Source organism: Bos javanicus, chromosome 8 (genome assembly GCF_032452875.1).
Source record: "Bos javanicus breed banteng chromosome 8, ARS-OSU_banteng_1.0, whole genome shotgun sequence".
NCBI classification, from domain to species: domain Eukaryota; kingdom Metazoa; phylum Chordata; class Mammalia; order Artiodactyla; family Bovidae; genus Bos; species Bos javanicus.
This window is the reverse complement of record NC_083875.1, coordinates 60,032,061-60,056,246: the sequence shown is the minus strand read 5'-3', so window position 1 is coordinate 60,056,246 and position 24,186 is coordinate 60,032,061. Positions and strand designations below refer to the sequence as shown.

The 24,186-nt window shown below is 39.0% G+C and overlaps 1 protein-coding gene across 4 annotated transcripts in view; it reads right to left on the bottom strand.

Annotated features, from left to right (window-relative positions):
• Positions 1-24,186, bottom strand: part of UNC13B (unc-13 homolog B) — a 213,949-nt gene that overhangs the window by 89,953 nt on the left and 99,810 nt on the right. For all 4 annotated transcript variants that reach the window (XM_061426824.1, XM_061426825.1, XM_061426826.1 and 1 more), the window contains exon 8: positions 14,358-14,592. In XM_061426824.1, the coding sequence (XP_061282808.1) occupies positions 14,358-14,592 (235 nt within the window). The remainder of the gene's footprint in view (positions 1-14,357; positions 14,593-24,186) is intronic.

Sequence of the window (24,186 nt, the reverse complement as noted above, 5' to 3'; positions counted from 1 at the left end):
AAGAGAGACCAGCACAATCCCCTCTCTCAACCACCTGAATTCCCATACCTGGAAAGGAAATTTGTTCTCCTGGTATAAGAGGCATAGAGAAAATGGCAGTGAATCGTGACTATACAGGAAGAATAGCATTCATAAGTTACTCCCTTGAGCCATATACTAAATTTTAAAGACTCAGTCCTATTCAAAATAGAGGGACTTGGGGATGATCTACATGACCTATCCTAGCCCCATTTGGATAGTTCCATCCCAAGTCAGGGGCCCTTCATTTTAATTCTGTGGGGACAATAGACAAGGAATTCCCTTGCCAAAGAGTCAAGCTTTAACTAAGGGCTAATGTTTATTGTTCTCCAGTGTTATTTTCCCTCCGGTTCCTCCCAATTATCTGGTGTTTCCAGGCTGATTTCTGATTTTTCATCCCATAGCAGTAGGAGAGGTGCCAGGCCACTGTGCTGAGTAGTTCCTAACACACAATCTCCAAAGTGTTTGACCAACTTCTTTGGACTGTTTTGGGCCAGTGCTCAAGGCAGCACTCTTAAACTGTCCTGTATGGTACATCTTCTTAGGGGAAATAATAGTATGCTTTGCAGGTGGACCCTGTACAATGCTCCACCATAGAGCACAATGCTCCACAGCAAATGATAGCCCTGAGCTCCTGGGAGACTCTACCAAAAACACCTAAGAAACACCAGTCTCACGGATGATAAAACTCAGAAACTGGAAGAAGCTATGCAAATCCATATGGAATAGGATATACAGTATAGATTAATCCAAGCCATCCTTTGCATTTTATATTCTACTTAGTAATTTCACTGCCACTGGAGAAAGCATCTTAGAAGACTTGGAAAAGCAAAGCAAAGTAGAACTCTCCCAGCTATTATAGATATAGGTGTTCAAAGCCCAAGGAAGCATTCAAGCCTATCACATGGCTGTAATTATTAATAATATATGCCACTCAATGACTTGCTGCCTCTTCTTGCCCTCCCTTCTCCCTTCTACATTATTCAAGGCAGAGCAAGCCAGAGTAAGTAAATCCCAGAATTTAGCCTTTCCTTTAACCAGGAAGCGCATTGTTCCAATAAGTGAATTATATTTGGTAGAGAGAAGAGATGACAATATCCACATATTATTTCTTGTTACTTAATGCCTAACATGAAGCTCAGGTGCTGGGAAAGACACAAGGAGGATAAAAAGCAGGCTATGGTTAAGCTACCACTAAGTCATTGCATCATAAATGGTCAATTCCTTAAAATCATTTATGATGCTTTAGTTGAGAACAGGCCTTTTGCTGGTCTTTGGTTCCTTGATGTCCAGCAGAGTAACTGGCTGCTGTACATTTGAAACACAGCTAGTGCTAGCAGGCTCTGCCTCCTCTTCATGTGTTTCTGGTTGAAGTAGCTCAGAGACAGTGCAGTGTTCTTCCTCATGACTCTCTGAAGGACAGATATCTTTGGTATCCTTGTCTTCTCCAGATGCTGGTATTTCTTGCTGGTTTTTCACTTCTCCAGGCCTTGAGAGCTCCTGAGTACATATACTTGGCCCGGCCTCCAGCTGCTCAGAGGTCCCAGAGGGCTGAGTCAAGACCTTAGCTGGCTCAGCAAAGGCCCCAGACCTTTGAGAAGACTCCAAAGTTTTGTCAGTCTCACCAGATTTAAGGTCCTGATCACTGCTTATAACCAAAGCTGGAGAGGAGGATTCTGCAGGCATTTGTTCAGAGTCCCCTTTGTTCTCTTTCAGCCATGGAAATGAAAGATCCAGCTTCTTTCCAAACCTTAGTTTTGAATCGCTTGCTACTACACTACTCCCCTTCCCCTCACTACCTCCCTCAAAGAGAGTTGACAGCTTCTTAAAACTGGACATTAAACCAGTCTCTGCTGCTCTACTGCCAGTGGAGGAGGGAGAGGAAAAGAAGGAGCTCAGTGATTTCCCATAGTCAGCAGCAGAAGATGGGAAATGGAGCTTTGGCCAACTGGTCATGTTTGGGATTGGCTGCTCCGCTTCCTGGGGGACTGCAGGTGAGTCTTTCTGGGCATCAAGTATCTCACAATGTTCTTTGGCACAAAGCACAGGTTCCTCCAGTGGAGGGTGAGAAATGTACCCTTGGGTTTCCGGTGTGGCACTCTGGCTGACACTTGCCTCACTGAACAGCGCTGTTTCTAGTGAACTGGCTGCCTGTAGCTCTAAGAAGTCTTGGTTTGCAGAGATGGAATGCATATCTGGCTCTGGCTCAAGAGGAAGAGGTGGCTGAACTGGAGGAGGAAGCTCTTTGGCAATCCAGGTAGGATCTGGATGCAACTGTATTGGCAATGGGATATGCTCTGCTTCCAATGATGCCTCTGTGTCTGTAGCCTGCAGCATCCCCATGTCTCCTTCATCGCTCAGAGACAATACTCCTTGCCCAGTATCATCCCCTGAGACAGAAGATGCACCCTCAATTATTTCAGAACGTTGGGGTTCTGGAATATTGTCTGGAATATTCTTGTTTTCCATTTCAGTTGTTAGTTTAGGATCATCTGTCAAGGTCTCCAAGTCTGACTCTGCACTAACCACAGTCATTCCACAGTCACTGACCATAGATTCTGAATTGAGTGCTCCCAAGGTAACTTCTTTACACAAATTTTCTGGAGGTACTGACCCTACAGTATCTCTGAGACTACCATTTTGAAGCAATGCAGTAGCTGGAACAGATGATTCTTGTTTGCATGTCTCTGGTTTGGGACTTTTAAAAATTCCAAATAACTCACCTTTGAGAGGCTGAGATGATGTACCAGAAGAAAGAGAGAAAAAAGAATTTTTCTTTGGAGGTTTAGGAGAAGAGAAAAGTCCGGAGAATGTTTTGGGAGGTTCAATTAAGGACCCAGAGAAAGATTTCACTTTGGTCACAAACCCCGAAAGCATTTCTACTGAAGAGTCCAACACTGATTTGTCTTCCTCTTTATCCTCACCTTGACTCTGGAGGTGCCATGTATCTCCTGGCTCCACAGAGGAAGAAGTTGGCTCCAGGATCTTTGTTAAGACCTCATCAGGGGCCTTTTCTAATGGCAAATTCAATGGATCACTAGTAAATCTTTCATTTTGGTGGGAGTTAGTACAAGTGTTTAAATTGTTGAGCTTTTCAACCAAATGGCTATCATGGGAAAAAGAACTGGGCAGTGAGTCATTCATGGATGCTTCTTGTATAAAAGCTTCTTTGTGGGTAGATATCTCAAGGGTCTCTGGACCAATGAGCAGTGTTTCAGTCTGTGCCTGAAATCCTGGTGAATGAGGAACAATGTCTTTTTGTGACTGATTTATCTGGAAATCTGAAGATGTCCTTGGTCCATTACTGGAACCTAGTTTTCCTGGATCATTCTCCTCTACATTGAGCTCATCTGCAAGGGAGATAATCTCAGTGGTGTTGCTAATGGAAACACAAGAAGCCATTTGCTGTTCATGAACTACTTCCTGGACCATGCTATCTCCATTGCCATTAGAACCTTCTTTAGTTATTGTACCACTCATGTCCACAAAAACACTTGGCTTCTTACAGGGCTGGGAAGTCACTGGAGCAGTAGTTGAAAGGCTCTGTTTTTTCCCAGGACTCTGCTGCTTTTCATCCAAAAAAGACAAGCTGAAGAAACTGAAAGAGCTTTTAGGAGAGGCATCCTTCTTGCTGCCTGAGTTAGCAGTGGGGAAAAAGGAAGGAAGTGTGAATAGCCCTTCTGCTTGAGATTTGGTTCTGGGTAGAGCAGCAGAGGCTCTGTTCCCAGATTTTTCAGATCCAGTCAGGAAAGAAAATATATTTTTTCTTGTTGGCAATTCTGGTTGGGAGGGAGATGTGGCAGTTGAAAAACTGTGGTCTTTGTCAGAAAAATGATCTTGTTCATTTGAATTTCTTCTGCTCGGAATATCTAAAGATATTTTATCACTTCTTGGGACTTCTGTCACTATAGACATACCACTGGCTTCTACTGAAGAATCTTTGGAACAGTCTTTGAAACCTGTTGAGAAAGATGAATTTGGTGACTTGTAGGTTAGGTGGTCTCTGGAGGGTACGTCTTCTTCAGTCAAATGATCACCCTTGATCTCCTTAATCGCTGGTTCCTTTAGCTCACTGTCATCAATGGTAGTCTGCTTGTTCAGACCTCTAACTCGAACTTTCCCTTTAGAGGAAACTGGTGCAACAGGAAAGTTCCCAACATCCTGTCTAGCTAGATGTGTGGCATTAGGACTAGACTTGACCTCTTCCATATTAGTCACTGAAGAAACAGCCACATTTTCCATTGTTTGTATAGGAGACACACTGCTTTTAAAGAAATCCCCTAGAGTACCAAAAAAATTTGAAACACCAGGAGATTCATTCTTTTCCTGAGATGATATCTTTCTATTTTTATCATTATTCTTTTCTAAACTTGGTGATCCTTCTTTATTTACTTGGGTTTTAAACAGGTTCAGAAATCCAGATGACTGCTTCTCATTTGCTGTTGCACTTACTGAAGGGTCTTCTTCCCGGCCAAAGAGTTTCAGCGCGCTTTTAAATAAAGTTCTCTCAGACTCTTTGGAAGATTGGTCCTGGGGAGGCTTATAGTTCTTGTGTTCATCCCTACTAAACTGTGATACACAGGAAACTGAAACAGAGTCAGTTGTAATCATCTTGTCATCTTCTATATCTGAATTATCCTCAGGAGTTGCTTGGCTTACCTGAAAAACAGGTTTTAACAAACTTTGCTTTTTCACAGGCATGCTTTTATTTAAAGGGGATTCTTTCTTCATATTTTTAGTAAATTCTAGTTGCTGAACACTGGATACTATTTGTCTCTCTGAATCCTTCTTGAGAAGACTTTCTTTCTCATTTTGAGAGTTACTCTCTAGTTGCTTACTTGAGATTAATAACTGAAGACTGTCATTTGTTACCTCTGCTAAGTTTGACTGCTGATCTCTTTTCTCTGTGGCTGATGACTTTAAGGCTTCACTCTTATCAAAATTCAAAGTATTTCCAATTGAAGCACCCAAAGCAGAAAATAACGAAGTCACTTTGTTCAATGATGACATCTCTTCTGTTTGCTGTGGGATGTTAGTCTTATTTTCAGGAAATGTGTTAGTCTTATCTTCTGAAGAGGAAGCTTCTTCAGAAGAAGACTGGATCCAGTGGAAACTGGAAAGGTTAACTGATGAATCCTTAGAGAGAGGCTGATGTTTATCTCCCTTTATAATTTCATTTTTATTTAAGACATGATTACCAATAGTTTGGGGCTGATTTCTGAGATCCAATATACATTCAAAGTCTTCAGAACCACATGGCCTTTCTTTAAAAGCTACAAAATTTCCTTCAGACTTTTGAGGATTATAGCCTGAAAAATCTAATAGTTGATTCCTTTGGTCATAATCTGACTCAAGTACTTGTGAAAAGGTTCCTAAGTTTAGATACACTGGTCCCTCACTTCTTGGCAAAACTACAGATAAATCAAGTGGGTCATCATTTGGTTCCTCTTCAACATACCACAGTAATTCATCTTCCTTGTCAAGTACTTTAAAACTGTAAGCAGAAACAGTACAATCATCCAACATAATACTTGACAGATCATTTGTCACATTTTGTAGGTCACAATTCAAATACTCTTCATAAGAAAAATCAGGTATAAATAAATATGCATACTGCCCAGTAGAATCAGTAAGGAAAAAGTAGATATATTGGCCATCATGGAACATAAAATATCCATAATCACCATCCTCTGATGGCCACCACATTCCATTTTCAAGACATGACAACCACTCCTGATATTCATAACCAACACTTGAAAAAATAAAGTTTTCATCCATTCTTGATGAATCTAGATCAACTATGGGGCGTGTACTCTTCTCATAACCTGAAGAACAACTTAAGTCAATGGGTAATTCTTCTAGTGAATTCTTAGTCTCATTAATTGGAAAATAACAAGAACTTCCATATAATGAGTTAGCTGCCCACATATCACCTCTTAATAAGTAATCTTCATTAAATGCTAACTGGTTGAATGATTCATATGGTAAGTCACACCAAATGACACTGTTTGGATTTGTTCTCCCCTCTGAGATATTTGCATTTTGATCTTTTTGGCAAAAATTTATTGCTGAGTTTTCTGAGTCAGGCCACAAGAAAACATCGGTTGATGGAAATGTATTTTGATTCAACACATAATATACTGGCTGAATTTTTCTGGAATTTTTTGAGAAATCTTTTATATCAGAATCCCAGTCATAAGAGAAAGGACTGTCCATGTCTTCAAAAGACTGATAGTGGTTTGAATGACTAAGAATATTAGTATTTAGTATAGGTGAAGTTGACTTGTTAGAATTTTCATGTAGTTTTGCCTCAAGAACATGATGTGGTATTTGCCTCATAGGCAAAGATTTCTCTGATAGGTCCTGCTGTGCAACTGGAGTGCAGTGAAGTACACTGTTGGCAGAAGAGGGGCAATTCTTTTCACTTTGCTGGTTTTTCCACGTAGGAGGGCAATGATTGTCAACCCCAGCATCAGATAATGGAATGTCTTCTTTAGGTAAAGTCAAGCATCTTTTTATAAAGCCAGAAGTTTCTTGTTTTTCACGATTCCTCTGGTTTTCAGAAGTCACACATGAAGTAACAGGGATCTCATCCGGGGATAAACATTTAGTTCCATTCAAACCTTTTAGGTCACCTAAAGACATGGACTTTGCTGCATCTGGTTTAGAATCAGTCATACTGCTACCGGATATCAAGTTAAAAATTCCAGAGAATAGGCTTGGGGTATTATTCCTGTGAGGAGAGTCATCTTTTTTCACATTTAATTCTTGTTGATTAGACAAGTTTTCTAAAGAAGAAAACCTGTTAAACAGGCTAGAAAAGAGTCCTCCTTGGGTTCTTTTCTCAGAAGCTTTGTCTACAAGTTTGTCATCACTCGTTTCATTAACCGAGGTGGGTTTTGAAGTGGTAGAACTAAATGCTAATGAAGAGTCTGGCACTGTTAAGGATGTCACTTGTGTAAGAGCCTTACTTTCTTCTAAAGAATCTGAAGGTATATGTTCTTTGGACACATCTCCAGGAATGTTTAAGGTATCTCTCTCACAGTTCTCTACTGCTGTGTGCTCACTTGAGTTTAATTCCTCTATACTCCCAAATTTCCCAAGATTACTATTAATATTTGGAGCCAAATCACACTTTATTTTAGTAAGTGTGGCATCTTCAGAAGTATTTATTTGGTCACTCTCATTAGATGTCTTTATATCACCAAATTTCCTTAGATTACTATAAATATCTGGAACTGAATTAGATTTTATTGAACTAAGTTTGGTATTTGCATGGCAGTTTCTTTGGACCTCCTCATCAGTGCTTACTGCTGAGCCATGAAAACTCTGGTCATTGACAGTTTTATGGCTGTCAGTGAAAGAAAATTTAAACAAAGGGAACATGCTTCCTTTCTCTTTTAAATCCTGCTGCTTTTCAGAATGACTAAGAACTTTGAGAAATGGAATATGTAATTTTCCACTAAAGGAAAAGGAACATCCATCTTTCTTAGGGTCCCTTTCCCATCCATCTTCTTCCAACTGGTGAATTTTCATAGAGTCTGACAAAGTCTCCTTTGAACAGGTCTCAGGGGAAGTGAGCAAAAACTGGTTAAAATATTTATTGAGTGGCTCCAGGAAATCATCACCAGTAATTTTCTTTCCCTCTAATGGCTCTGAAGATGCCTCTTTATTTGCAGTTCTACTCCCAGCTACACAAGGATGTTCCAAAGTATCCTTGACACATATTTTTGGTTGCTCTGGTGACACAGACAGATCTGTACAGGGTTCTCTTTCCAATAGATTCGCAACATCATCTTTCTTACTTGCAGAAAGAGCTAAGTTAGAAGGTTCAAAGGCTGAGTTAGAAGACAACAAATCCTCACTTACGGGCATATGGTGGTGGGGAGTTTCTCCATCACTCCTATTTAAAGTGACAATGCTACTGTCATTGCCAAGGGTATCTTCCCTTTGATTTGACCCCAAATCACATACAACAAAGTTTTCCTTTCTTGTTGACTTGCTCTGGTCATCATCGTTTTTGGTTTCATCCTTTTCCGAAAAAAGCTTTAATGGATTTAGCATGCTGAAAACAGACTTTATAACAGAACTCTGACTCTGTGGAGCCGAGTCCCTTCTACCAGTTTCTGTTGCATCCTGAAAGTTTAGATTTCCAGTTGTACTGTTCTTGTGCTCACTTTCAAAAGTTTTGTCCACTTTGCAAAAGTCCTTATTGTCAACTGTTTGAGAAGGTATCGGAGACGGAGATTGTACAGAAGGATCCTTCTCTGATACTGACCTGGCTCTGGGTCTAGATGGCGAATTACTCACCCCTGTTTGATTGAGAGTTTCTGTTTTCTCTGGAACTAAATGAACCAGTTTTTCCACAGAGGTTGTCAGATGCTTTGTGCCTGAACCCACCTTTTCTGAGAGTGAACTAAATAAAGATCCAACAGCACATTTAACTCCATTCAGCTCAGGGAAAGAGATGGCCTTGTCCTTCTCGTTCTTGACAAGGTTTGAAGATGGTATTTGATCCTCAGGCATTTTCTTTTCTGCATTATTAATAGTACTATTATGTTTAAGTGTTTTTTTAGTTTCTGAAAGCGAACCAAATTTATTAATCTCCTCTTCCTTTTCTGCTAAATATTCTGACACTGTTTCTACCAAACACTGAAGCTCATCCATTGTATCAACATAGTCCTCCTTGGGTTCCTCAACACAGGAAAGGGTCATCTCTTCCGTGGGGCACCCAGACAGATCTCTAAGTGTGTCTGTATCACAATTCATCCTTTGGGATGGGAATGAAGGATTTGCTCTATAATATTCTTCTGGAAAACCTCCAATATGATGGAGATTGGATGGATGACATGTTGGTGAGAGTAAATCTTCCTGCTTATCAGAAACAGGAGAACCCAGAAGTTCATCAGAAGTACTGCTGGTAGAATCTTCAAGAATATCTAATGGAGTGAAATTAGTAACATGCTGGTTTAAGTCAGATGACTTTTCATAGTTCTTAAAACAACCAGGAAGATCAAAATCATGATTTTCTAAGTTAGCGGCCCACTTGCCACTCTTAACCACAAATCCATTTTTGTAGGGATGCAAAACTGTGTAGTTTTGTTCCTTCTTTTCAATGTGGCAAAAGTCACAATTTCCAGTGTTAGGATATATACTTTTAAAGTTAGTCTTAGTCCCTGATTTATCATCATATTGTCTTCTTTCACTGTCTTCAAAATGACTATACAAGGGTGTTTTTTTCCTTCTCCTATCTATTGTATCATATTTCTGAGGATATCTGGAGAAAGCAGGCGTTTCAAACTTAAGGTCATAATTAAAGGCAGCAGAGAATTCTGTCTCTTGGCTTTGAGATGGTGCCTTTTTTGAATTCTTGTACTTTGGTTGTATTTGTTGGTTGTAATATTTATCAGTTTTCAAAAGAGTTCTCACTTCTTTTACCTCTGCTTCCTTTAAGTTTATGTTACTGTCTTCTAGAAACTCTTGAGACATTTCCCCCTCTACCTCCTCATATATACATTCTTGCTCTTCATAGTCAACATCAGAGAAAGATGGAATAATTCTAATTTTGTCATTTTGAGCCTGAAAGCCTTGTCTGATGTAAAGAGAAAAATGGAGGAATAGTAAGGCAGGAAAAAAAAAAAAGGAGAAACAGGGAAAAGAAAAAAAAATTGTAAGATTTAGTGCATATTCAATGAGAAAACTAAAATTAGTAAAATTATCTGTCTGATAAAAACCATTCAGACTGAAAAGATATAAGGAAATCCATACATTCTTAATTCAGCATTATAACAACATAGTCAAAAAGTTTTTTCCACATCAGAGAAAGACTACCTATAACAACTTTAAAATACTTCACTTGCTACCGTTAACTACTTATTGTTTTCTAAGAAATAAAGAAGCAAATAATAAGAATATGTTCCATCAATATTTAGAATGTATTTATAATGCCAAAGTTTAGAACTGTTACATAGCCCATGAACATATATCAAGGGATACCAAGAAATCTAAATTTCCTGATGAATTTGGGTCTGAGAAGCCACCAAGCTGTTAACTTGCTGAAGGTTGTACTTTAGGCAGTATAGCCAAGAATATGGTCAAACATACTATTTTTAAAAAGAAAAATATGTAGAAAATATAATAAAAATTTTTGACTACTATAAGTCAAACCTTGTCATAGTACCAAAAAGAGAAAATTATTTAAAGTATCATAATTTGTCATTTGTGAAACCTAAAGGCTACATGCATTGAGGATCACAGTGAAACGAACATATTTTGCATACTGATTACAGAATCAGAAGCTACACATTCAACTTCAGTCAGTGAATACAGAAGACAGCCGACCTTTCTTTCACTGAAGTTAAAGACTGCCTATTTCCTGTGTACCAAGGTGGGGGTGTAGAGAAGGCCTGCAGACTAGGAGTCTGTCAGCTCAGTGTGTTCTTCTATAGATCTAATATCTGATAGCATTTATTTAGGAAACAGAAACATCATCAAAGTGTCACTTAGCCTCTAAAGAGCCATCAAGAGTGAGACAGATATTCTTTTGATACCCCTCAACACTAGAGATATGCTTAATAACTCACAAAGTCCAACACCATTGTCAAACCTCCCATTATGCATTTTTATATAATATACATACATTTCCCATTATTCTGGTTATTCCCATTATTTGCTTGAGTGAGGGAAACCAATTTATACATACATATATATGTGTGTGTATATATATATATATACACACACATAAAATATGCAGTTTCATTATTCTCAGATATTCTCAAAAAGTCAAACTAACTCACTCCATCCTAGAAGAAGTCTTTATCATTGCAACGTAAATCAGTCAATAGCCATGGCTGTGGTAATAGAAACTACTTATTTGTACATTTCTAGTTTACTGGAAGGTACTACAAACTGTTGGTTCAATCAAGGATTTTAAATTCTTCCTTAAAAGCCCTAACTTAAGGTCTTAGACTATTTCCAAGAACTTAGTATTTACAGTAATAGAAGTTTAAAAACCAAACTAGTGATACAATTTCTTCAAAAAATTTTTAAAGAAAAATCAAGTCAAAAATTTGTTAAAAATGCCGGTAATACAAGTTTACTTAAAAATCATGTTAACATCTCCTTTGCTGGAGATGCTAAGATATTTACTCTTTAATCTCATTTCATATACTGATACAGAAAACTAATCAAATTTATATGTGATCAATTAAAGAAAAATTTTAGGAAAAAAAAATTACAACTTAAAGTACAACACTAACGCTCTTCCAAGTGTTACTACAGCAGTGATAACAAGGTGATGATCAGGTAAACTACATATTCTTCTGACAACTGCAGTCATAATTCAAGTTGATGTGCCATTATTATTGCTGGCCTGCACACTCAACGCTTGTAAATACAGAGGGGAAAGAGAGCCAAAACAATTTTTTTTTTTTGCTATTATGTTTTTTTTCTTAAAGAAAATATAAATAACCAAAACCAAATGAATAAAATAAGCAGTTAATAAACCAGCAAGAAGTAGGGACCAACTTCAGTAGGATTCCTGCCACACTTCTTTTCAGAATTAAATTGTGAACAGTAAGAATTCTACATGATAAAATTTTACTGAAAATACTCTCAGAGATGACAGTAAACAGAGTTAGGATGTTGTCTAGCAGGTATATAACCATCTGAGGTTCAGAATATTTACTCACCAGTTTGATACGGTGGGGAAAACTCTCAGATCATCCTATAATATAGTCAATTTTAGCAACCAAAATTATGAGCTAAATTGGAGTGGTTTTTCAAAAAACTAACCTCCAACCAGTGAAATATTGATTCAGGAAACAATTATCAATGGATGCTAAAATCAATATATAAACGGTTGTTTAAGAAACAGAATATATTCACAATCTCAGGTGTCATCCCAGAGATCCACAATTACAAAGAAGAAAGGTAACTTTACATTAGAGAAATCTGGTATATATACCAGATTAACCCAGAAATCAAATTAAATGTCAACAATAACAAGACAATGTAAAATGTGACTGCTGATGCACTGTGAAGGTAACGTCTATGTAGTGTTTTTGTCAAACATATTTAACCTGATTATAAACCGGAAAAAACAATCAGACCAAACTAAATTAAGAGGCATTCTCAAAATTGGTTTGGACTCTTCAAAAAATGTTAGTGTCTCAAAAGATTAAAAATAAAAAAGTAAGGGAATTTTGTGAGATTATAGGAGACTACAGAAACAGGGAAATCACATGGAAGGCACCATACTCTTTAACTGGATCCTGCATCAAAAAGAAAAAAAAAAAAAAAAATATATATATATATATAGGAGAAGGAAATAGCAACCCACTCCGGTACTCTTGCCTGGGAAATCCCGTGGACGGAGGAGCCTGGTAGGCTACAGTCCATGGGGTCGCTAAGAATCGGAGACGACTGATCGATTTCACTTTCACGCATTGGAGAAGGAAATGGCAACCCACTCCAGTATTCTTGCCTGGAGAATCCCAGGGACAGAGGAGTCTGGTGGGCTGCTGTCTATGGGATCACACAAAATCGGACATGACTAAAGCAACTTAGCAGCAGCAGCAGCATAAAGAACATTATTGGGACAACTGAAAAAATTTAAATATGGTCTAGATGCTAAATAATATTGTATCTTTAAATTTCTTTGAGTGTGATCATAATATTATGGTTATATAAAAGAAAGTCCTTTTTCTTGGGAGTTATACGCTGAAGTACCTCCTGGTAAAGTAACTTGGTATCTTCAACTTACTTTCAAATGGTTCAGGAAAAAAGAAAACGCGTGTGTGGTACTTCCCTGGCAGTCCAGTGGTTAGGACTCCATGCTTTCACTACCAAGCACATGGGTTCAATCCCTGATTGGGGAGCTAAGATCCCATAAGTTCTAAGGCATGGCCAAAAAAACAAAAAAATGTATGTGTATATGAATATATATTACAGAGAATGAGACAAAGTAAACATGACAGAATGTTAATACACCTAATGAATCTAGGCTATGTGAATATATGAGAAGTATATATTATTTCTCTAAATTTTAAGTATGATTTTTTTTTTAAGTTTGGGGAAGAGTAGGGAGCATATACAGAGAAGGCAATGGCACCCCACACCAGTACTCTTGCCTGGAAAATCCCATGGAAGGAGGAGCCTGGAAGGCTGCAGTCCATGGGGTCGCTGAGAGTTGGACACAACTGAGCGACTTCACTTTCACTTTTCACTTTCATACATTGGAGAAGGAAATGGCAACCCACTCCAGTGTTCTTGCCTGGAGAATCCCAGGGACGGGGAGCCTGGTAGGCTGCTGTCTATGGGGTCGCACAGAGTCGGACACAACTGAAGTGACTTAGCAGTAGCAGCAGGGAGCATATATGTATGTATTTGCTTTTATGCTTTTAAGCATATGACAATGGTCTGTGGAAGTGTGCATAAGAAACAAGGGTGGTAGAGAACTAGGAGGCAGGAAGAGGAGGCAATAGAGGAAGACAAACAGGTGTGGGTGGGTAATTCTTTGCTGTGTATTATATTGTACCTTAACATACTTAGGTTGCCGTCTATGGGGTCACACAGAGTTGGACACGACTGAAGAGACTTAGCAGCTTACAGCAGCAACATACTTTTACATTAAATGTTTTATGTATTTAAGAAATTAATAAAAAGCTTTTTTTTAAGTTCCAGCAAAAGTATCGAATCTGCTATAGTGAGATTATATTGGTTTTCTTCTGACATTCCCAGGGAAATATTTAGGTAGGATGAATTACCCAAACATTTAATATCTGTGGGTTTTTTTTTTTTTTAATCTTAATGAAAGGTATATCAAAGTCACTGGGCTGGGCAGAGAGGTGAGCAGGTTTTTTTCAGCCATCTACCCCAAGTGTGTCTGTCCCCACCTACTGATAATAAAGAAAAACTCTTACTGATGGACATACATAAATGTGGGCTTCCTTGGTGGCTCAATCGGTAAAGAACCTGCCTGCAATGTGGGAGACCTGGGTTCGATTCCTGGGTCCAGAAGATACCCTAGAGAAGGAAATAGCAACTCACTCCAGTATTCTTGCCTGGGAAATCCCATGGACAGAGGAGGCTGGTGGGCTACAATCCATGGGGTTGCAAGAGTCCAACACAACTTAATGACTAAGCCACCATCCCATGCATAAATGTGAACTTTATAAAGAAGAGGGGGAAAAAAAGACTGAGATTCTACATAAAATGGCTGTAGGTTGGTCCACCATACTGCTATGTTTCCTCTATCACCTCAGGTACCCAAATCTTTGATGTCAGTTGCATCCTGGGACCTGCCTAGGAAAAGAAAGCATTTTGTTCCCAACACCCACCTGAGGGCCCGCCGCTCTGGATACTCAAGGTCATAACTTTGCACAGAGTCATTGCAAGAGTCCCGGGAACTGCCCTGAAGCAGCAGCTGCTGTGGCAATCGCACAGGCACTGGGAACTGGTGCACAGAAGCGTTGGGCTGGGCAGTTGTATGGTAAGGAGGTGGGATGCTATTGCTGGTCTCACTGCGATAATCACTATCTCGGTCATCCACGGCACTGTCAGGATCTTCAAAAGCTGTGGAATAAGCACAGTCAGTCAAAATACCCCAGCTTTATTCAGTTCTCTAGAATTCTTTTCTGCTTCCAACATAGGGAGCCAAAAGCCCGAGCCTTGAGAACAAGAGCAAGCTGAGCTGCCCATGAGCGTAGTGACCTTAAAGTCATGCAAAAAACTGTCTCAATACCCACAAGTCTCTCTCCTTCTCTAACAAGATAAGACAGTTGGTTTAATTTTAGTGCTGATTCTCAGAGGAGTTCCAAGTGGCATTTTCCCAATGCAGAATTTTCTGGAATTCTGTTTCTCTAAGCTATTGTAACTCTAATGAAAACCTACTTTTAAATGTCTTAAATAGATTCTGGTGCTCCACTATTATCAAAATGGGGCAAAAGGGGAAGAAACAGTTTCTTCATCTCTTGGAAAAGCGAAATTTTTGTTTAAAGTTAGCATGATGTTTTCAGACTTTAAAAATACATTAGTGAGTCAAATAAGCAGGTCCACCATTGAAAACTGGTTCAGGAAATCAAGAAGGTCAAAGTCAAGACTTAGAAGTCAAGTTCTGTATGCAGCCGAGAACAGCAGCAGTCTTACTGTCTCGCTGCAACACTGGGTTTTTCTAATAATTTCTATTGAGCACCCATACCCTGGGCTCAGAATTCCCATCCCAAGCCTTCATCCCATTTCCTCAGAAGAAGAGGAAAACACATTCACTGCCAATGGGGTCTTACTGACAAAGCAGACAATTTATCTAATAGCAGTGACTACAATTTCATAGACTTATTTCTGCTTTTCCAGTTAGCACCTGACTGGTCACCATTTTTTTCTTGGTGTTAGCTAAAATGACCAGAGTTACAAATCTTGCTCCAAGCAAAAATAAAAATATGCAACACTGTGCTTGGAAAGGGAGTTCAACCTAACAGTGTTTTGTAGTTTATTTTCCACAGAAGCCATTTCTGACATGATACCCATATGTGTATAATTAATAAGGTCCCATATGTTCTTTCTTGCCAGGTTTCTATTTGGCTCACAATAAGGAAAAGGAACATTCACCATCCCAAAACGTAGATACTTTAAGCAGATGATGGACTCATCTTAGTAATTAAAAAAAAATCTTGGTAGTAATGTGGGCAGCAGAAGCCTCCTAATGACCATAAAATGAGGCTTTTACAATAGCTCATGTAGGAGATAAGAACATATATCCACACAGTGGAAACAGAAGAGAGTTAATGAACTAGAGGAAGAAAAAACAGACAGAAATGATAAAAGCTGGGGACAAACGGAAGGTAACAGGGAAATGGCCCCTTGGCTTCTACGTCAGACAACTTGGTAGATAATCCCACTAAAAGGGAACATGAACATGTGGGTTTCAGACATCGCTCGGGGTTACAGCTGGGAGTAGGGGTAATAAGATCTTATGAGCTTTGCCCACTTAAGTTTAAGGTAACACATGAACAAAAGAAAGGAACAGGGAAGTGAGCAGAACTTCAGGGGGGAAAAATCAATATGAAAAAGGATAATCTTCAAATGGTCAGGAACAATACCAGTCAAACATGGGGAGAGAAAACACTCTGTTTACAAAGCACTCTGATTACACATTAGGGAAAAGAGACTTTGGAGGTACTGGTTTTAGACCTTGATGCATCTGTTGTGCTGACGACTAGAAAGGATCAAGGGACAAAAACCAGTATGCCATTCAGATGTATTCTTTCTGAATTCACAGAAGGAGTAAATGTGAAGAAGTCAGTGCTGGATTATTCATGCATACAGATGAGGGGGCAGAGGCAACCAAGGAGACAAAGCCAAAAGTCTACTTAAACTCCAGCAGGAGATTGTGCTATTAGTATATCATCCAGAGACTCAAGATGGGAGTCTCCAAAGCAGCAGCAGTAATAGACAATCCTGTTGACTATGAGTCCAGGAGAGGGTAGCTCAGCCAGAGTTAGGAGCCCAGTATCCTGAGCCAGAAACTACATGCAGAAACCCTTCCTCGCTGCATCTGACCTATGACTCCTGACCTATGATTCCTTAATAATGATCGGCTTTATTTTGCTAAGCTAAGGGGAGGGGTATTCCAAAACACCCCTAAAGGCTGACACATTTCTGTGCTGAAGGAATAAAGGGCAAATAAAGAAGAAGCCGGGAGCAGGAGAAAGTGGGTATGAAAAATAGGAGGAGACTGGAGAAAGGAAATACAAGGAAGTGAGGTGAGACAAAGAATAGGAGCAGAATAAAGGTTGGTCAAGGGCAAAAGCCAGCTTTTCTCCCCCTATACCATCCCCAATTTCCTTAGAAAGGAAACATCCTGGCACCACCAAAGCTGATTAGAAACTGAAAAAGGAAATTACAGAAAAGACTTGAGTGAAAGCATCGTACTTTCTGCTACCGCACAGAACCTTTTCATCTAGAACAGAAAACTTCTGGTTTCCCTGAGAAAGAGACACTGAGAACAGGTTTGGTTATTCAGCTTATGGAGGACTTGTGAGCTAGTCTGAGGGCAAAAGTTGAAAAGCCCTTTGAAATTAAAAGGCTGGGAAATTTTACTCATTCAAATATTTATTGAGTGTCCACCAGCTGCAAGGCTAAACAACACAAGATTTGGAGTACAGAGTCAGTCTAATAGGAGAGAGAAAATATGGATACAGATACAAGGAAGTATCTATCATGAGAACAGTATAAACCAAATGCTATATGAGTTGCAGATTGGATCACTTCCTGTTAAAATGAACAGGGAAATCATTAAGGAAGTTATGACTCTGAAAGACTGGAGGGTTTTTAATAGGTGAAGATGTGGGTGAGGGGAAATGCCTTCTAGAATCTGGAGAAAAGCAATGGCATGAGTAAAGGTCCAATGATGGGAAAGGATATATATATATATATATATATATATATATATATATAAAAGGTCATATATATTTTTGGTCATATATATTTTTAAAGGCTATGTATATATTTTTATGAAACATTTTATAGCTCATTTAGCAAGTACATAAAAGGACATGAAAGGGAAATGACAGAAATAAACATGGAAGAGTAGGCTGGGACAGAGATGAGCCTCAGGCAGACAGTAGGCACTCAAACAAAACTGAATGATGTATTGAACAGTGAGGTTCTCCAGTATGTGGTGCTCCTGGACTGAGTCCCCATCTTTAAATCCAGAATACAGGCAAAACTTTATCAGAGAAGGAATGAAAATTCAAACTTCTTTTTTTTCACAGGTTACTTCTTTCTACTCGAAAACCTTAATAATCCGAGCTCTCTTAGGCTGTGTTTGCATAGTTTCCTGGTGCAAATACTCAGGATTCAAATCATAGGAAGTACATACTCCATGAGAAATGATAGTGACAGAACAAAATTTGGCCCCTCTTAGCAACTACTGGATACCTAATCACTGAAACTCAATCAACCTGTCCACCTCCCATCAGCCCAGGTAACACAGCCAGTAATGCCAGCCTAGGGCAGTGACTCTTGCTAGAAAGAACTCTCTTAAGTTCTTAGAGAGAGCCCACTGTCTAAGCTCAAGAACAAAGGTGGCCTCTAGCCTAGCTATACTGCTTCAAGGAAAGTCAAACCAGCCTCTTGTTCACATCACAAAACCAATGACCTCTCCTAGAATGAAATTTCTCCTGCTAGTCATTGTGTCCCTTAGCTAAAAGGCCAAAGGAGGGGCTGATGGCACTTGTCTCTGGGGAAGATAAATCAGGAGACTCTGTCAGGATTATAATTGAAACTTTGAAATTTCTCCATCTCTCTCTGTGTCTCTCACACTCACACACACACATACACACACATGCATGCACATGCACAGACACAAAGTCTTCAGGAAATCAGCCTGAAAGGATACAACTTTCCACTGCAGCAAATTCTCTCCTGGGCTTCAAGAAGGGGAAGAGGAGGGAATGGCATTATATATGCTTATATGCATGAATATCCAGCCTCAGTCAGAGGGAGTATGTTAAAGGGTAAAATTAAGAAAATTATAAGGTATTCAAATTCTTACATACTCTGTTGGTCTCCCCAGCCCAAATAGGTCCAGTGACCTAAGAAAATCACAAGTGGTAACAAAAAAGAAGAGTGACAGAGACAATTTTAGGATGAATTCAAAGATTATTTTCCATCTCACCAATTAGTATATACCTACCTGACTTGAGTCTACCCTACTTGTATTCCATTTATTTTTCATAACATATAGAGAGCATTTGCCTTCTATTGAGCATAAGACAAATCTGCAAAGTACTGTTGCTCTCTGTAACTCACTATCTAGTGAATAAAAAACTACTGCTTCTGTACATACTCTTTTAAATCTCCTTCTGGCCTAGGTGTCTCTCAGAACATCATCACTGAGGACTTACTATATCCTTCCATATTCAAAATGAGAAAAATTTGACCTGCTTCTAAGAAACCCTTCCTTATCTCAATATTCACCAAACCTGAGCCTACTACAATAAATCCACAAGAAACTCAGACCTGGTTACTGTGGGAAAGACAGCAATTCCCTTATTTGGAAGCAATGACATCTAATTTTTCTGCTCTCTATTGAAAATTAAAAACCCAAAGGATGGTATTAATCTCTAGTCTTCTAATATGTAACAAAACTCTGTAGCTTGCAGGGCACTCAGATATAGCCACTTTTTTCTGAATTTCCTATAAATTTTTAAAAGAGTCCATTAAAACACAGAAGCTTCAACCAAAGAAAACTGAAAACATTTCCTACACATTTTTCAAGATTAAAAAATTCAATATTAATTAAATGTAAATCCTATCCCACATCCAAGCTGAATTTGAGGCAACTCAAATCCAACAAAGAAATCACTAAAAATGGGCCTCAATCCCAAGAAACAAGGAACAAGTTGGCTTCATAGTTAAGAATATGGATATTGAAATCAAAGTTAAATTCTTCTGGCTCTTCCATGTACTAGTATATCTTGAAAAAGTTATTATAGATGCTTCCTCATCTGTAATATGAGAACAATAATAATATGAGTCTCATTGGTTTCTATAAGGATTACAAGAGAAAATGTAAGTAGGGTACTTAGCACAGGTCCCTGGAAAATGGTAAGCAATTCACATTTCTTGTTGTTTTGCCATGATGCCAGGTTTTTGCTTGCTTTACAGGTTCCTAACAAATGTTAATAGATAGCAGGAAGATCAGCACACTTCCAACAGTTGTAATGTCCACTAAGGGATCGATGACGTCTAGGTTTAAAAGTCCCCAGAGTTCTGAGGGTGCAGCTACCTTAACTGCTTGCCATAAGACTCAAAATTCTGGAAGCAGTGAATGATGCCAACACAGGCTGGTTTCACTACCTGAATTAATTCCCAATCCTGAGGAAATGAGACTATGCATGTGACACAGGCTGTTTATACACCGAGGGTCAATTTTCTTCTTACGTACCTACCTTCTTCCTACCACCTATGTCTCTTCTCAGTTTAGTGTGTGATTTAAAAAATTTTAATAATTTAACTTTCTAACCATGAAGTGGGGGTAAAAATTCTCCCAGGCAACTGCAACAGGATAAGTACTGTGTTTCTTTTCAAAAGAAAACTGAAAAATGATCACATGGAACTTTCAAATATGCCTATCAACTTAGATTGCTTCAGGCTGCTTCTCACTGAAACTCTGGGCTCACAGAAGGCTCTCTTGCATTGCACAGCCTCATTCTTAAATGGTCAGCAGCAGTACATAGTAAGTGCTCAATAAATATTTCTTATGTGAATAAATCCAACAAATGACCCAATCCCATCTACTGGGTCCATCTCTAAACCGTGGAAATAACAGTTACGTTCTCTGACTATCCAGTTCCCTATTCTCATTTCAGCCTGGTACCACTGTAAGAGAAACAACACTAGTTTAATTAAGCCAAGTTTCCTTCCCACCCCTCAAAACCACTAAAACATCACACTAGCCAACAGAACTATTACTGTGGAGAATTAGATCTTCCTAGGCATTGTTGTTCAGTCTCTCAGTCATGTCCGACTCTTTGCAACCCCATGGACTGCAGCAGGCCAGGCTTCCCTGTCCTTCACCATCTCCCAGAGCTTGCTCAAACTCATGAACTCATGTCCATTGAGTCAGTGATGCCATCCAACTAACTCATTCTCTGTCATCCCCTTCTCCTCCTGCCTTCAATCTTTCCCAGCATCAGGGTCTTTTCCAATAAGTCATTTCTTCACATCAGGTGGCCAAAGTATTGGAGCTTCATGAGTCCTTCCAATAGATATTCAGGATTGATTTCCTTTAGGATTGATTTGATCTTGCAGTCCAAGGGACTCTCAAAAGTCTTCTCCAACATCACAGTTCAAAAGCATTGATTCTTCAGTGTTCAGCCTTCATTATGGTTCAACACACACACCCATACGTGACTACTGGAAAAACCGTGTCTTTGACTATATGGACCTTTGCTGGTAAAGCAATGTCTCTGCTATACTAGGCATAAGAACCAAGAAAAGGAGGACTGAAGTGTTCCAGGAAACCAAAATTATACATACAAAGGCCCATCAGTAAACTGAGGATAGTTCTAGCATGTCTGAATGAGACTCTGCAGGGTTATGAAAGAACCTGAACAAAGTGAGTCTTGAGTATTAATACACGTATGTTTAAAAAATTTAGTAATGTTATGAGTTTGGAATTATTTGGAGGTTAATAGAGAGCTATCACAGCTTTTGAGCAGAGGAGAGACAGGATCAGATTTCTCATTTTAGAAAGAGAATGGTGGTACAGTGTGGCCACAGGTTGGTACAGCAGGTAGACAGGGAGGCTGGTAAGCAGGCTATTGCACTGACCTGACAAAAGCTTGAAATAGGGAAATAGCAGAAGGAGTGGAGAGAAGTAGATATATTTATAAGATATGCTGGAGGTAAAGTCAATAGGGTTTAATAGGTAACTGAATGTGGAAAGTGGAGAAAATAAAGCCTAAATAATATTGCCCAGGTTTTTATCTTGAGTTACTGGGTGGATATGATATCATTCATTAAAGGAAATACAAACTAGAGGAAGGTTGAAAGATGATGAATTCAGTGTTAGATACATTTATCAGCTCCGTAGTATCTATGAGACATCTCAAATGAGTATGAATGGAAGATAGCTGGATATGTGAGAAAAGAGATATGGAACAAAAGACTTAGATGTTTTCAGAGCACAAGATCCCATGAGTTACAGGAACTTTTCTTCTTTGTCTCTTGCTATATCTATAGTGCCTAAACAGTGTCTGACACAAAGCAGAAGCTCCACAAATATTTGCAACTGAATAGATAAAATTAAAATATAAGTAAATAAAACAATGAGGTAGAGAGGATAGGACGAGAAAAAAACTGCATATAGGGGAAGAGAGAATCTATGGAATAGGTACATTTTAAAAAAAACATTAAAAAAAAAAAAAAGAACTGACAATACAGTGTTGGTGAGGCTGTGGAGCAACTAGAACTCTCACATGTGGCTGGCAAGAATGTCAAGTGGTAGGCCACCCTGGAAAATAATCTGGGCATTTCTTATGAAGTTACATACCACCATGCAACCCAGAAATACTCCTTCTATATATTTACCTGAGAAAAATAAAAACATGTTCATACAAAATCCTATATACAAATGTTTACAGCTGCTTAATTCATATTCACTAAAAACTAGAAACAAGTGTCCTTCAACTGATGAATAAATAAACTACAGTACATCCATACAGCAGACTACTACTCAGGAATAAAAAGGAATAAACTAATGACACGCATAAATGAATTCCAAATGCATACAATATGTGAAACAAGCCAGACCCAAAGCTACACACTATATAATTCCACTTAAATGACTTTCTGGAAAAGGCAAAACTATAGAGACAGAAAACAGATTAGTGATTGTCACGGGCCAAGAATGGGAGAGGCTGACTATAAAGTGGTTTACAGGAATTTTTAGGGTTGATGGAACTGCTCTATACCTTGACTGTGGTAATGGTTACATAACTGTATGTGTTTGAAAAAACTCATAAGATTGTACACTAAAAGGGAGAATTTTATTATATGTGAATTATACATTAATAAATCTGAATTTTTAAAAAAGGAAGAGTCCACAAAGGAGCCTGCAAAGAAGCTGGAAAGGAAGAAAACCACGACAATGAGGTCCCTGAAGTCAGGAAAACAAGTTTTCAAGAAAGGAGTGAGTGGTTAACAAGTAGCAGTGCTATAGCGTGATCAAAATAAAACTGAGAATGTGCTACTGAATTTAGAAACAAAAAAGTCACTCTAATTTTAATGACAGAAATTTTAATGAGTGAAAGCTACAGTATAGATTGTTCAGAAGCAAATGGAAGCACAAGTAGTGGAATAAAGAGACATCAAGAGATTCCACAATTCATGCGTAAAACGTGCAATATGAGCAAGGTTGAGGGTACCACTTATCACAGGACATTAGAGAGGAAGCAAAGCGAGAAGAGACACTGGCCAAACATGTTACAGAAAAACCTTCAAGTATGCTAAGAGCTTATTAGAAAATCAGTAACATTCTCATGTTGGGCATTCACACATCGAATGAGTATCAAACTGACAATTTTAATGAGCAGGCTAATGTTTCCTATTCCCTAGAGCTTCGAATGTCTTCAAGTTCACATACTTGACAAATGAATAACCCATTACCCTCTAGCTCAGTGTCACCTGATGCTGTAAGAGTAAGGCAGACTATAAAACTAGAGCCTCCACTGTCAGTGACAGTTTATTTAAAATGTTATGAGCTCTCTTCAGATATATTAGCAAACAAGTATATACATCAAGTCCAAAACCACAGAACTCTGGACACTACACAAAGCCAACACTTCAAAACTATTCCTAAAATTCCTTTCTACTTTTATCTCCCATGTCCAATCTGCCAACAAGCTTAGTAATTAAGTTCATTGAAGTCTCCTTCCAATTGTCCCTTTCTGATAGGTTTCACTCTTCTTAGCAAAGAACTTGTTATCTCATGCTTGAATTATTACAGATTTTGATTGAACTAAGGTCCATCTAGTCAAGGCTATGGTTTTTCCAATAGTCATGTATGGATATGAGAGTTGGACTATAAAGAAAGCTGAGCGCAGAATTGATGCTTTTGAACTGTGGTGTTGGAGAAGTCCCTTGGACTGCAAGGAGATCCAACCAGTCCATCCTAAAGGAAATCAGTCCTGGGTGTTCACTGGAAGGATTGAGGTTGAAGCTGAAACTCCAATATTTTGGCCACCTGATGCAAAGGGCTGACTCATTTGAAAAGACCCTGATGTTGGGAAAGATTGAAGGCAGGAGGAGAAGGGGACGACAGAGAATGAGATGGTTAGATGGCATCACAGACTCAGTGGACATGAGTGTGGGTAAACTGCGGCAGTTGGTGATGGACAGGGAGGCCTGGAGTGCTGCAGTTCATGGGGTCACAAAGAGTCGGACGCAACTGAGCGACTGAACTGAACTGAAGACCTTCTAAGGGCTTTCCTGGTGTCTCAGATGGTAAAGAATCTGCCTGCAATGCGGGAGACCTGGGTTCAATCCCTGGGTTGAGAAGATCCCTTGGGGAAGGGCATGACCATCCATTCCAGTATTCTTGCCTGGAGAATCCCCATGGACAGAGGAGCCTGGCGGGCTATAGTCCATGGGGTCACAAAGAGT